Raw genomic sequence first — 13,362 nt, 5'->3', positions numbered from 1 at the left:
TTTTTAAAGACGGATGTTAAGAAGCACACTGCCTATGTTTTCTTCTAGGAGTTTTATGGTTCCAGGTCTTATATTTAAGTCTTTAATGCTTCTAAGTTGATTTTTGTTTATGGTGTGAGACAGTGGTCTATAATTTCTTTTCTTTTCTTTCTTTCTCTTTTTGTGTGTGGCGGTCCGGTTTTCCCGACAACATTTGTTAAAGAGACTATCCTTTCTCCAGTGTATATTATTTGTTCCTTTGTCAAGTAGGAGTTATCCACGTATTTCTGGGCTCTCAGTTCCGTTCCATTGATCCATGTCTCTGTTTTTCTGCCAATACTGTGCTCTTTTGATTACCCCAGGTCATCTTTCCTGACGTACTCCCTGGTCAAGAATATTTGCTCCTCAATGTCCCCCCGACATTAAAAACATCAGCTAATTTCTCAACTTGGAAACATAAAGACTGTGACTCTTCTCACCAAACCCAATGACCCACCCCCCCCATGGTCGAAGGCAGGGGCCAAGAGTCCAGACTCTGAAAACACGCTGCCTAGTTTTGACTCTGGCTCTGCCACTAATGAGGCAGAGGACCTTGGGCAAGTTGCTTATCTCACTCGGCCTTGGTTTCTTCATCTGTAAAATGGGGATAATGATAGGATCTATTTGTCAGGTTGTTGTGAGGATCAAATGGCTTCATGTACACTAAGTACTTGGAGCAGTGCTGGCCCACCATATCCTTCATTCTTTAGTTTCATTTAATTTCGAATAGATAACACAGGGCTTCCCAGGTGGCTCAGATGGTAAAGAATCTGCCTGCCAATGCAGGAGATGGGGGCTCGATCCCCGGGTCAGGAAGATCTCCTGGAGGAGGGCGTGGCAACTCACTCCAGTTATTCCTGTCTAAAGAATGCCAAGGACAAAGGAGCCTGGTGGGCTCTAGTCCATGGGGTTGCAGAGGAGGACACAATGGAGGGACTGAGCATGCACACATGTTCACACGGACTCAACATGGTACCAAAAATTATATAGAGAAAATCTCTCCGTCCTGGGGTCAGTTGTCTGTGCTTTTACCCGGAACAGCCAGTGAGGACTGTTTCCTACACAGTCTTCCATAGGTTTATATATGTACACATTCCCCCTACCTATTATGTTTCTGCCCCTTTAACAGAAACGGGAGCATATCACCATGCACTGTTCCACGTCTTGCTTTTTTAATTAAGTGCTTGTTCCTGTAAGATTCTGTTGGTGTTTTCAAGAGGAAGCACTGATTATTAAATGTCTAGGAGAGATCTGACATCGCTGGGATGTGAATGTTGACTCTTACTGTTCAAGAACAGGTGTGGCCCCTGCGTCCTTCAGCTCAGCAGTGCCTAACCCCCTCCTGGTACTCATGTGTGCGCTCACACACTCACATCTGTCTCTTCTTTCCACCTTCCCGTGAGACACCAGAGCCCCAGGTGAAGAGGAGCAGAGGGAGAGAGGACTCACCAAGGTCACGTTTGTACCACATGCAGCCTCAATCTCACCAGCTGGAAACAGGCCCCTTCAAAGGCTTGAGCTGTGCTGTTCGGGGGCAGTTGGGCTGATGCTTGTCCCCCCTGCCCCTGCCAGTTGGAGCCTGGCACCAAGGGAAGGGTTCTGGGAACTGGGCTACAGGGTGTGGTATGGATGTTTCCTCAGTGGAAGCTTTGCCAAGTCCCTGCTGTCCCGGGGGGCTGTGAGGGTCGCCGTCTTCCCACGTCTATGAGTGTGACCCCCCACGTCTTCCCACCCTCCCCTCTTCTTAGGCCAAAGGGCCTGGGTGGTCTCCTGAGCCACCCACCAGGTCATGGGAGGCCCTGCCTTGACCCAGGGACTCCAGGGGCAGGACCCAGCCGCACCAGGACTTACTCGGAGCTGTTGAGGGCCAGTGCCGTCCAGTATGCCTCCATGGGGGCCGTGACCACGGCGTCAAACAGCGCCTCCTGCAGCAGCTCCTCGTCACCTGGGGCAAAGTCCGGACACCATCCGCTTACTCCCCCGCGATGATGTGGGCGCCCACCCCCTGCCCAGGAGCCCTGACCCTCAGGGTCTAGAGGTGCCCCAGAGAAGGTCTGGAACACTCAGAGCCCCTGCTCTCTGCCGGAGGAGGTCGTCTCCGGAGGCCGGGAGGCCATGTCCTCGGCCCCAGTGTGTGGGCAGAACTCAGCGATTCCCAGGCCTCGCCAGCTCTCAGGCTCCGTGAAGTCAGGAGGCTTGCCTGCCAGCTGCCCCTGCCTCCCCTCCCCAAAAACTGGCCTTGGGGCCTCTGCATACCTGGTCTGATGCTTCCGCCCTGTCTGCCTGGGTGGCCCTTTCTCTCCCTTCCTTTCTCTAAAACGTTTATTGATGTTTATTGCGGTGAAATCCACACAACGGACACCCTGTGGATGGCATGCAATCTGGCACTTTCACTTGCACAGAGACCGGCAGCCCCCTTTACGACCCCGAGTTCTCATGGCCCCAGAGGACTGCCATGAGGCGGGTCCTTTTACCCGCAGCTTGAGTGATGCCCCTGATGAGGGCCCGCCTTCCCCACACAATACCTACTCATGGCCTCATCATGCCTGCAAGGACTAGCCAACATCCACTCAAGTGCTGGTCCCACCACCTGGCTTCTCCCCCCACCCGCAGACTCTGTGATCGCTCGGCCTGGTCTGCAGTCATCAGAAGCTTCACTGATGAACACCACCACCCTCACCCCGCCTGGCTGGCTGGAGAACGTGTCTGGCACAGACTTGAGAGTGGAATGAACGAATGAATGAATGAATGAGGCCTTGTCAGAATGGCATGGGAGGTGGGGACTTCTCTCGGGGGGACACTGATGTGACAGGATGATCCACACCTCCTTCTGAAGAGGAAGAAGTGGGACCCAGTGGAGGGTGGTCCTGCATTCGTGCAGGGACTTGGGGTTACCTGGACCCGGCTAAGGGAACACTCACAGATCACAGGCTGCAGGAGATGATGCCTTGAGGGAGCCTTACCTTGCCTGCTGGCTGGGGAGCGGGGTTGGGGGGCCCTACTGGGTGACGCGGACAAACCTGATGGGCAGGCCAGTGCCCATCACTGTGGGCCCTTAACAGTGCCCAGGGGACAGAGGCTTAATGGGACCCTAGTCCCTGCCACGGGGACACACCCGTGCCCTTACAGGTCTCAGAGCCCTCGTCACTGGTGTGGCCTGGGGGAGCTGGCTGTGTCCTCTAGTTCCAGGGGGTCTCTCTGGTCTCCCTGAGCCATTTGTGAGCTCTGCAAGCACAGCACTCAAGCCTCCACCCAGCCCTCTGTCCCCGCGGAGTCCTGAGCTCAGGCCAAGGGACACTCACACTCCAGGGCGGGGTCCTCCTGGGTCAGGAAGCGTACCACAGCCTCCAGCTGGCTCAGCTTGCGGTGCTCTGGGTCGATGTCCGTGATGCAGTAGATCCTGGAAACCCGGCAGAGCCCATTACCCCGAGTCCCCTCTGCCTCCCATCCCCACTCTGCACTGCACCAGCCCCCGGGTCCTCACCAGTCGCCGGCCAGGCTCAGATCTGGGTGAAGCAGGTCATGCAGGCCTGAAAGCAGAATCTGTGCTCGGTCCAGGGCTCACAGACCCAGTGCTCTAAAAGCAGCTTCAGGGGCAGGGAGGGCCAGCCGCATCCTGGCGGGTTCTCAGGCAGAGATAGGCTCAGCATGGAGCCTGATGGTGTCGTGGTCATGTTGCTCTCTAAATGCCTTCCATCCCAACACCTCCTGTCCGCACCCTGCCCCCTGGGATCGCCCTTGAGGAAGCCTTGGCTCGCCTGGCTTCATCGTGCCCAGCTGAACCCAGGGCTGTGTATGTCCGGGGCCACACCCTTAGCACAGAGGCCCGCACTGGGACACACAGGCCCCTCTGGCTGCACAGCCTGGCCCACAGAGCCCCGGCTGGGTTGGCCTTGCCCTGTGTCCCTGGAGAACCTAGTTTTCCTCAGAACTGTGCAGAGGTCCTGGGCACTGGCCGACCCACCTTCTTCCACCGACGTGTTCCCCAGGAGGATGTATTCTCCGTGACCTCGGGACAGCACCACCCCCAAGCTGCAGGCAGAGCAGAGGACACAGGCTAGAGGTCAGCTGGGGCCCGGCCTGCTGCCCCCCAACCTCGGACCCTCCGAGCACACAGCCCATGACAGTGAGTACAACCCGCCGCCCCCACCCTGCCCTGGCTCTGAGTGCCTCCCTCCCCGAACCCTGGCAAAGACTTCTGCTCTGTCATCAGCGTCTTTCTGAGAAGGAGCTGGACAAGAGAGAGCAAGGCCCCCTCCACTCCCGTTCTGTTGGATTCACCCTGGACCTCTCGGGGGCTCCGAGGATGGAGAAGGGTCTCAGGGTCCCACATGTCCCGTGGTCAGGGAGGCCCCTCCTGCCTGGAGAATCCCACCTCACCTTCCTCTCCCTCCTGGAAGATCATCTTTTGAGGCTTGGCTGATACCTGAACCACCTAGGGGGTTTATAGGGTCTTAGCGCCTGGGCCCCACCTCAGGAATCCCGAGTAAGGAAGGAAGGATCTGGACACAATGTCACAAGTTCCTGTAGGTACCCCAGGGACCAGTCGGGACTGGGGACCACCCTTCATCGAGCGATGGGGAATTCAGGAATAGGGGCATTTGCTCTGTGCACGTGTGATGCTAAGCTGAACACTTATATAATGGGAGGGAAACTGAGAGACCTTCAAGGCTTACCTTTCATCTTACAACTACTTACAATTGCCTGGCTTTAAGACCTCCGGGTAGAGCATGACATTTATTAATAATTCTCTCAATACTGAAGAGAAGCAGCTATTATTATCACCCCCCGTTTTATAGATGAGACATCTGAGGCATAGAGCAGTTAAGTCACTTGCCTAAGATCACACAGCCTATGAGTGGCGGAGCTGGGATTCCAGCTTAGTTTAGCTCCTGGCCCTGAACACCGGGCCATACTGCAACACCGAGTCACACAGCAAAGCAGGTGTAGACCTCAGTTTTCCCGAGTGCAGACCTGGGTCTTTTTCTGTTATCACAAAATTGCCAACTACTTATGAGTGAATCCAGTCCCAGACCTGAAAGTCCCACCTGAGCGGTTGGCCCTGACATTGTACCCCGCCCCCAGCCCCCGCAAGTAAGATCCAGGCCCCTCACCTGAAAGGTGTGTCACTGATGTCCGTGAAGAAGTAGTCGTTGGTCAAGAAAAGAACTCGCTTCTGAAAGAGGCACCAGGGAAGTGTGCCGGCTGGGGAGGGAGTGCCAACCACCCCTCCCTCCCTCCCCATGTGCCGCCTGGTGCCCCGCCCTGCCCGCCCCCCCACCAAGGCCTTTTCCCATTGGGACACTGCAGCCCTGGGGAAGGTGTGCCTGACTGAGGGCCATAGTCCAGACTGCACTGTCCCTATGGGGCCATGAGTTACCATGTGTACCACTCAGGAATGGAAATTTGAAATCTCAGTTACTGTCAATTAACAGAAATGGAAACCTAGAAAGCCTGGCTGGCTGGTGGCCCCTATGCTGGCCGGTGGCCGTGCTCCAGGAGGGACCAGCGCAGGCTGCTGGCTGAGCTCACACTTGTACTTCCCACCAGGAACCGCTCGCCTCTGGAGTCCAGACCCCTCCAGGCCTTGCTGCCTTTCACAGCTTCTCTTTCCTTTCAAAGCTGCCATGTTGAACTGAGTTGAATTTGCACAAGTCAGGGCATCGGGGGGTATGCACTGCAGCTAAGACAGGCACAGGCATCATACAGCCCTGGTCTAAGCCCCACTGGTCATTCGCGGGCTGGTGAGCTTGGGTGAGTGACCTCACATTCTTGGGCATCGCATTCCGTTTGTAAATCAGACCATCCCCAGTGGGCTGCTGGGAGGTGGTGAGGGTGTTTATAGTGGGCGAGAAGGGCAAGGTTGACTTGGGCTCTGGTGCCCCATAGGCTGTACCATCTGCACACACTTGGATGCCTCTGGGAAAGCCGCACACTGCACTTGGCCATGGGGCTGTCCTTATCCCCTTTGCCTTTTTTTCAGGCTTTTCTTCTGGGTTGGAAACTGGAGTAAGATGTTGGATGGGACACAGAGCGAGAAGGTAGCAAAAAAGGTTTGTTTCAATAGGAAACCAGCAGTGGACCAAACGAGAAAGGACAGTTCCCAGCTCGGGCCTCATCCTGCCTGATGCCCTCTGGCCCTCTCTGCTTCAGGCAGACCCTCTCCCAGTTGGGTGGGAGGTCTGGGAGCCATGGGGGCAGCTGGGGGCCAGCCAGGGCACTGATGGGCTCCAAGTGGGGCTGGTTTGAGTCTGAAACTGGGGAGCATTAACATTTTTTTCCTTTCTCTTTTTTTTTAATTGAATAAAAAGTTGAAATGCGCACATCTAGATGTATCATTTCATCAGTTTTGATAAACACATGCTGCTGTGGGATTACCTCCTGGGTTGAGATAGGGATTGTGTGCAGCCCCCACGATCTCTCTGCCTTCTTCCGGTCAGCCCCCGCCTTCCTGGGCGAGCTCTGCCCTGACCTCCATCCCCACAGCTTCGGTTTGCTGTTCTCACAGCACGAGCCCTTTTGCAGCCACTTCTGCTCCACGGAGTGTCCCTGAGACCCACCCGTGTTGTTGGGGCGTCAGTGCTCTGTTCCTTTCCCTCCGAGGAGTAAGTACTTCAAGGACAGCAAACCATGGTGTACTGCTAGGTCTGCCCTTCGTGCGTGGCCATCCGGGGTGTTTCCAGTTTAGGGCTGTTTTGAATAAAGCTGCTGTGAGCGTTCTTCTTGTGGACGTGTGTCTTCATTTCTCTTGGTAAGTACCAGGGAAGGAATTCCTTTGCAAAATATGCAAATTATGTTTGCCTTTATAAAACACTGCCAACTTCCCCAAGTTATTTTGTTATACTTCCACTAGCAATGTATGAACTCCAATGTCTCCACATCTTTGCCAGAATTATCGGTCTTTCAAATTGTAGTTATGTTAGAGGGTATGGAAGTAGTTTTAATTTGCATTTCCCTGACAACTAAAGTTGCTGGTTGGGCTTTTCGTGGGCTTGTTGGTCATGTCTCTTCATTTCTAAAAGGTCTGCTAAAGTGTCTTGCCCACATTTTAAAAATTACATTGTTAGACTTTTTGTTAGTAATCTGGAGAAGTTCTTTATGGTCTGGACACAGTCTGTGTCTGGATTTTCATTTTCTTAATTGTGTCTCTGGATGAACAGAATTGTTTTTTGATGAAATTCAATTTTTCAAATGTTATTTTATGTTTAATGCCTTTGGTATTTTGTCAAAGAAAACTACATAACCTCAGGTTGTAAAGAGTTTTCATCTGCATTTTCTTCTAGAAGCCTTATAGTTTTAGCTTGTACGTTGAGAGCTTTGTAATTGAGCGGCATTCAAATTAATTTTTGTGTATGGTATGAGTATATCTCAGTGACTTTTGATACATTTATTCAATTGTTCCGGCACCATTTGTTGAAAAGTCTTTCCTTTCTCCATTGATTTGCCAAGGTGTCTTTATCGAAAATATGCTGGCGACTTGAGTGTTTTTCTGTGTGCTTTATTTTTGTAGTCTCTGTTCCATGGATCCATTTGTCTATTCACATGTCAATACCACTCTGCTTGGTTACTGCAGCTTTGAAGTAAGCTTTGAAATCAGATACTGTGAATCATCTATCTCATTCAACAAAAAGAATTTGTCCTTCTTTTTCAACATAGTTTTGGCCATGTTAGGTCTTTTGCATATTCATCAGATCAGTCGCTCAGTCGTGTCCGACTCTTTGCAACCCCATGAATTGCAGCACACCAGGCCTCCCTGTCTATCACCAACTCCCGGAGTTCACTCACACTCACGTCCATCGAGTCAGTGATGCCATCCAGCCATCTCATCCTCTGTCGTCCCCTTCTCCTCCTGCCCCCAATCCCTCCCAGCATCAGAGTCTTTTCCAATGAGTCAACTCTTCGCATGAGATGGCCAAAGTACTGGAGTTTCAGCTTTAGCATCATTCCTTCCAAAGAAATCCCAGGGCTGATCTCCTTCAGAATGGACTGAAGGAGACATTGCATATTCATATAAATTTTAAAATCACCTTCTTCTATGTCTAGAAGTCTGTTAGATTTTTTTATTGGGATTATAGTGAATCTATAGGTTAATTTTGGGAGAATAGACATCTTAGGAGTATTGATCTTACAATCCATAAACATGGTTATCGTTCCTATTTATTTAATTTTTTATTTGACATGCTTTCTGCAGTGTTACGTAGCTTTCAGTGTAGAGGTCATATATGTAAGATTTATTCCTATTTGTGCTGTGGAAATTGGAAATCAAAAGTATTTTCATTTTGCAAATGTTTCTGGCTATATATAAAAGTATAATTGATTTTTATAACAGTGACTCTGTGTTCTGTGAACTGGCTAAATTTATCTATTAGTTCCAGCAGCTGTTTTGCAAATTCGGGGGATTTTCTATGTGAACAATTATCTTGCTGTGAACGAAGATAGCTTTACTCTCTCCTCTCTACTGTTCATGGCTTTTGTTTTGTTTCCCGGCCTTATTACAAAGACAGGTTCTCGCCAGGCCCCCAGCAATGTTGAACGCAAGTGGTGAAACCAGACACCTTACCAAGTTCACAGTCTCAGAAAGTGTTCAGTCATTCACCACTGGAAGTGAACTTTTCCACACACGGTTTTTTCTTAATCAGACCGCAGATGTTTCCTTCTGCTTCCAGTGAAGATTTGTCAAGTGTGTTCAGCATGCTTTGGGGTAGCCGCGTGCTGGTTTCTTCCGTGTGTTAATGCGATGGGGTAACTTCCCTCCGTGCGGCTGTTATCTTACATTTGCTCACATTACAAACCCCACAACACAATGTCAACATTTTCCCTTTAAACCGTTGTCTTTTTGAGAAGTTAAAAGAACGAATGAAATCTTATCCTAACCCACGCATTCATCGTTTCCAATGCTGCTCATTTCTCTTTGTGTTGATCTAAGTTTCCATCTGTGTCATTTTTCTTCTGCCTGAGGAATTTCCTTAAGTATTTCTCTTAGGGATGAACTTTGATCTCCTTTATTTGAAACTGTCTTTATTTCTCCTCTTTTTGAGGTGGGAGCACCCCAACGCCTGTGAGTGGAGGTCTGGTTGAGATAAGGGTGGAGGTGCCTGGAAGCCACCCCTGCCTCTTCTGGCTCATGAGAAGGACCTGCTGGGCCTGATGGGTCATCAGAGATGCTGACCGGTCTGCCCGAGGGAGGCCCTCTCAGTCCAGAGCTTGAAAACAACAGGCAGAGGCCAAAGAACTGACGCAGGTCCCAGTGAGAACCAGCCTGCACATCTAAAAGGAATGCAGAGAGTTACTTTCCTTCCCAGGGCTTCCGTGTTTGGCTTCCAGGAAAGTCCATGTCTGTGAAAGAACCTGGGTCTAATTGTTGCCGACGGATGCCCATGTTCTTCCCTCGGAGGCGAAAGGGCAGCAGTAGTGGGAGGGAAGAGGTGACATTTGTAAATATGTCAAGGGACAATGTAGAGTCAGTGCAAGCCAGTGGGGCCTTTTACACTGAAAGAGGAAGCCATCCCTTGTAAGTGACAAGCGAGTCTGTGGGGACAGGAAGGCATCGCTGGGTAGACCCAGTCCTGAAAATCAGCTCTGAGGAACAGCAGTAATTTTCAACTTCTTCCCAGATGACATGCTTTACAAGAGCTGCTAACAGTTTGCAAAATTAACTGTCACTTTCCCTGTTTCCAGGGGCTTCCCTGGTGTCTCAGACAGTAAAGAATCTGCCTGCAAAGCAGGAGACCTGGGTTTGATCCCTGGATTGGGAAGATCCCCTGGAGAAGGGAACGACAACCCACTCCAGTATTCTTGCCTGGAGAATTCCATGGACAGCGGAGCCTGGAAGGCTACAGTCCATAGGATTGCAAAGAGTTGAACACGACTGAGTGACTAACACCTTCCCCCTTTCCACCATAAACGAGAAAAGGGCCACATAGCAGGCAGGTAAGGCAGAAAGAGGGCTTCCCAGGTGACACTGGTGGTAAAGAACACACCTGCCAATGTAGGAGACATAAGAGACGCAGGTTTGACTCCCGGGTTGGGAAGATTCCCTGGAGGAAGGCGTGGCAACCCACTCCCAGTATTCTTGTCTGGGAAGGTCGCAAAGAGTCGGATACAACTGAGCAACTTAGCATCCACGCAAGGCAGAAAGAAGACCCGTGAAGGGCTGGGCTTGCTGCTGCTTCACCCTAGGCCCCTGAGAGGCAAGCCCTGGAGAGGGGTCACTCTCTGGCCAAAGCTCCGTGGGGCTGATGCTGGCTGGGCTGGGTCCCTCACTCGGGCCCTCCAGGCTCCAGCAAGTTCTCAAGATTTACACTCTGATTCAGCCAGGTCCCTTGTCAACACCGCCAACCTTAATTAACCAGGATGCCACATCCTGGGACCAGACCTCAGCCTTTTCCTGGAGCGCTTACCCCTCTGTCCAGCGGGACTTTCACATCCATGGAGAGAGACCCGGTCTCCCCGTTGATCATGGCTGTTCTCAGCTTCGAGGAGAAAGAAAGCAAAATCAGTTGCTTGGCACACACTAGAGTGTGGAGGCTCTGAGCCTCAACTTAGAGGTCAACCCTGGGAACACGCTTGGTTTTCCCCTTTCCCCTGTGAGCAGAGCCAGGGTGGGAAAAGAGATCTGCTTCCAGGGCTCTACTCCCCTTAGCTGGAATTCTAGAATTCACCAAGATAAGGCTCCCAGTGGGCTGATGAGCGAGGGACACTGTGGCCGACCCTCCAGACACAAGTTCCTCCAGGAGGAGCTCCTGACAACAAGGCTGGCCTACAGGCACCTGAACCCAACCTCTGCGGCTACAGACACAAGCTCCTTCAACCTCGGAGGGAGCAGCTGTTATCTCTCTGGGGCCATAGGGAGAACCATCTGTTAGCAGCACCACTTCTGCTTTGGGCCCGGAAAGTCTCCACAGAGGGAGCGGGGTGAGCTCAGCACCTACGCGCTCCTCACCCCCGGGCCCCGCCGTCCAGCCACCCACCCTCTCTCCCTGCGCCACTCACCATTCCGGCCTGGTCCTCCCACTCCACTTCCGAGAGGTCCACGCTGTTGTAGTTGGGCTTGGGCTTCAGTTTCTTCCCCTCTCGGTACTGAGTGGGCCGGGCAGGGGAGAGACACGAGGTTAACACAAGGCCCCGCTCAAGCCCAGCCCTTCCAGAAGGCCTGTGGGGCAAAGCCATAAACCAGAGCATCTCGGCCATTCCTTCACCCAAGGCAGAGGGGCCCTGGCTAGTATTCATGATGGATGCTCCGGGCCTCGGAGGGAGATCTCCTTTGACCAGGAGCTTGTCCTGGTTTGGGACTCTAATTGTTAGAAAGTTCTCCCTCATCCAGAGCAGAAATCTGTCTCCCTGTGACTTTTACTACAGGACCACCAGGGATGCCCCTATATTGGGTTCTTAAATGGAACCCATTCACTGTTTCAACCGTTTCTATAAACTACCCCCAAATCTGGGTGTGGCGGCTCAGATGGTAAAGGAGCTGCCCAGAATTAGGAAGACCCAAGTTCGAACCCTGAGTCAGGAAGATCCCCTGGAAGAGGGCATGACTACCCACTCCAGTATTCATGCCTGGAGAATCCCATGGACAGAGGAGCCTGTCGGGCTACAGTCCATGTGGTCACAGAGAGTCAGACATGACTGAACACACACACATGAACTACCCCCAAATCCCATACGGTTAAGACGTCAAGGCAAATAGGGTTGGCACCTACCAGGGGTCGGAGGTCAGGATGTGAGAGGATGTAGCCGTTGTTGGTGTTCAGAAAGGCATAGCCATGCACCCCGAGCTGGGGAGACAGAGATCGAGGGAGTATCAGGGGGTCTTTGTGCAGGAAGACTGGGACTGGGCAGGGAGGAGGACCAGGATGGGGAGAAGAGACCACAGAGCAGGACGCAGCTGATGTGGCCAAGGATCCCAGGGGCCGCAGCCTCCGTCCCCTCTGCTCTCTGTGCCTGCACATCGAGGGTGTGTGTGGATGTCTGGGGGGCATGTGTGGGTGTGGGGCAGGAAGGCAGGATGTGGGGGGCGGTGTCTGGGGGCGTGTCTGGGTGGGGGATGGGGGTGGCATGTCAGGGGTGGAGTGTCTGGGGAGGGGGCATTAGGAGGAGAAATGCAGACTCCGTCCCAGCTCTGGTCTCAGCCACGCTGTCTGCAGGGAGGCTCCTGAGCCTGCTGAAGTGGCTCCTGGGGGGCCTGTGACCCCACTCGGGGGCTGATCCAGGCTCACCTTGTACCGGGGCGCCAGCTTCATCAGCTCCCTCAGGGCCACGTCAGAGCCCACTACGCCCAGGAGAATGCCGTGGGACCGCTGGAAGGAAACGCCGGTGTCAGGGGACCCGGTTCCCATGCGTGAGGCCAGGCTGGACCCCCAGCCCTCCCAGACCCACAAGAGGAAGCCACTTGCACCTGAGGCGGTCCTTGCTCTGCAGTTAGAGTTTAGGCTGAGATCCTGGAATAAAAACCTAGAACCTAGCAGAAGAGACCCCCAGGAGTAACGTCATGCTGGGAAGATTACTGTCCTGTATTAACACTGAAGTTGTAATATTTAAATGAAATACAGAGTTGAATGAATAATCAGCCTTCACAGCAGAGGCTGAAGTACTGGGATCCGGGGGGACCCTAATCTGAGGGCTGGGGGACTGTGAAGCACACAGGGCCTGTAAGGAAAGTTTTTCCGGCCAGACAGAGGAGGGGTGGCTCTCAGACTCCCCCACCAGAGCCTTCACAGATAAGTCAAAGCCTGCCCACACCTGCAGGGTCAGTGTGGCTTTGCTGGACGCTGGGCAGGTGACCCCTCTGGCCTAGGATCCCCAGGCAGGGTCCCATGCCCAGAGCAGCTGGCCAGCACCTGCTGGGTGAGCAGAATCACAGGGCAGCTTCCAAAAGTGAGGATCCCGCCGGCCCCTCCCAACCCAGAGACGTGGGTTCCTGGGGCACAGGGCCTGGAACCTGTGTTTACACCCGACCATGGTGACCCTGAGCCCGTGTCAAGAACCCCGGGTCTAAAGAAGCCGGCCGGCAGCCCCAGCTCTAACCTGGGCAGCTGCTCATGAGCAGCCACTCACCGTCTCATTCTTCTTGCTGAAGACAGGCATGGCCACGGTGGTCAGCAGCGCCAGGCTCTGTGCCTGCGGGTGGAGAACTGTCAGGGGGGCGGGCGATAGGACAGAGTCTGCAGATGGGGACCCAAGTCACCATGACTGCCCGCAAAGAGGCTTTCCTTCTCTGAATGAGGAGGAGAGTTGGCAGAAAGGCCGGAGGGGAAGGGGCTGGAGGGGAGCTGGGGCAGACACCACAGCAAGCAAAGCCCTGAGTCAGGGCGGGTCTCAGAGCCCTGAGCCCATGGTCCTGCC

The 13,362-nt window shown here is 53.1% G+C and overlaps 1 protein-coding gene across 1 annotated transcript in view; it reads right to left on the bottom strand.

The window, feature by feature from the left end:
- The window catches only part of CACNA2D4 (calcium voltage-gated channel auxiliary subunit alpha2delta 4), a 68,038-nt gene that overhangs the window by 39,640 nt on the left and 15,036 nt on the right, over window positions 1-13,362 (bottom strand). The window contains exons 14-23 of the mRNA XM_027540934.1: window positions 13,075-13,137; window positions 12,237-12,317; window positions 11,721-11,795; window positions 11,011-11,097; window positions 10,419-10,490; window positions 5,133-5,194; window positions 3,983-4,050; window positions 3,503-3,548; window positions 3,321-3,418; window positions 1,870-1,963 (exon numbers count right to left, since the gene is read on the bottom strand). Coding sequence (XP_027396735.1) covers window positions 1,870-1,963; window positions 3,321-3,418; window positions 3,503-3,548; window positions 3,983-4,050; window positions 5,133-5,194; window positions 10,419-10,490; window positions 11,011-11,097; window positions 11,721-11,795; window positions 12,237-12,317; window positions 13,075-13,137 — 746 coding nt within the window. The remainder of the gene's footprint in view (window positions 1-1,869; window positions 1,964-3,320; window positions 3,419-3,502; window positions 3,549-3,982; window positions 4,051-5,132; window positions 5,195-10,418; window positions 10,491-11,010; window positions 11,098-11,720; window positions 11,796-12,236; window positions 12,318-13,074; window positions 13,138-13,362) is intronic.

The sequence above is a fragment of the Bos indicus x Bos taurus genome, chromosome 5, assembly GCF_003369695.1.
Source record: "Bos indicus x Bos taurus breed Angus x Brahman F1 hybrid chromosome 5, Bos_hybrid_MaternalHap_v2.0, whole genome shotgun sequence".
Lineage (NCBI taxonomy): Eukaryota > Metazoa > Chordata > Mammalia > Artiodactyla > Bovidae > Bos > Bos indicus x Bos taurus.
Note: the sequence above shows the minus strand (reverse complement) of the source record. Positions and strands in the feature narration are given on the sequence as shown.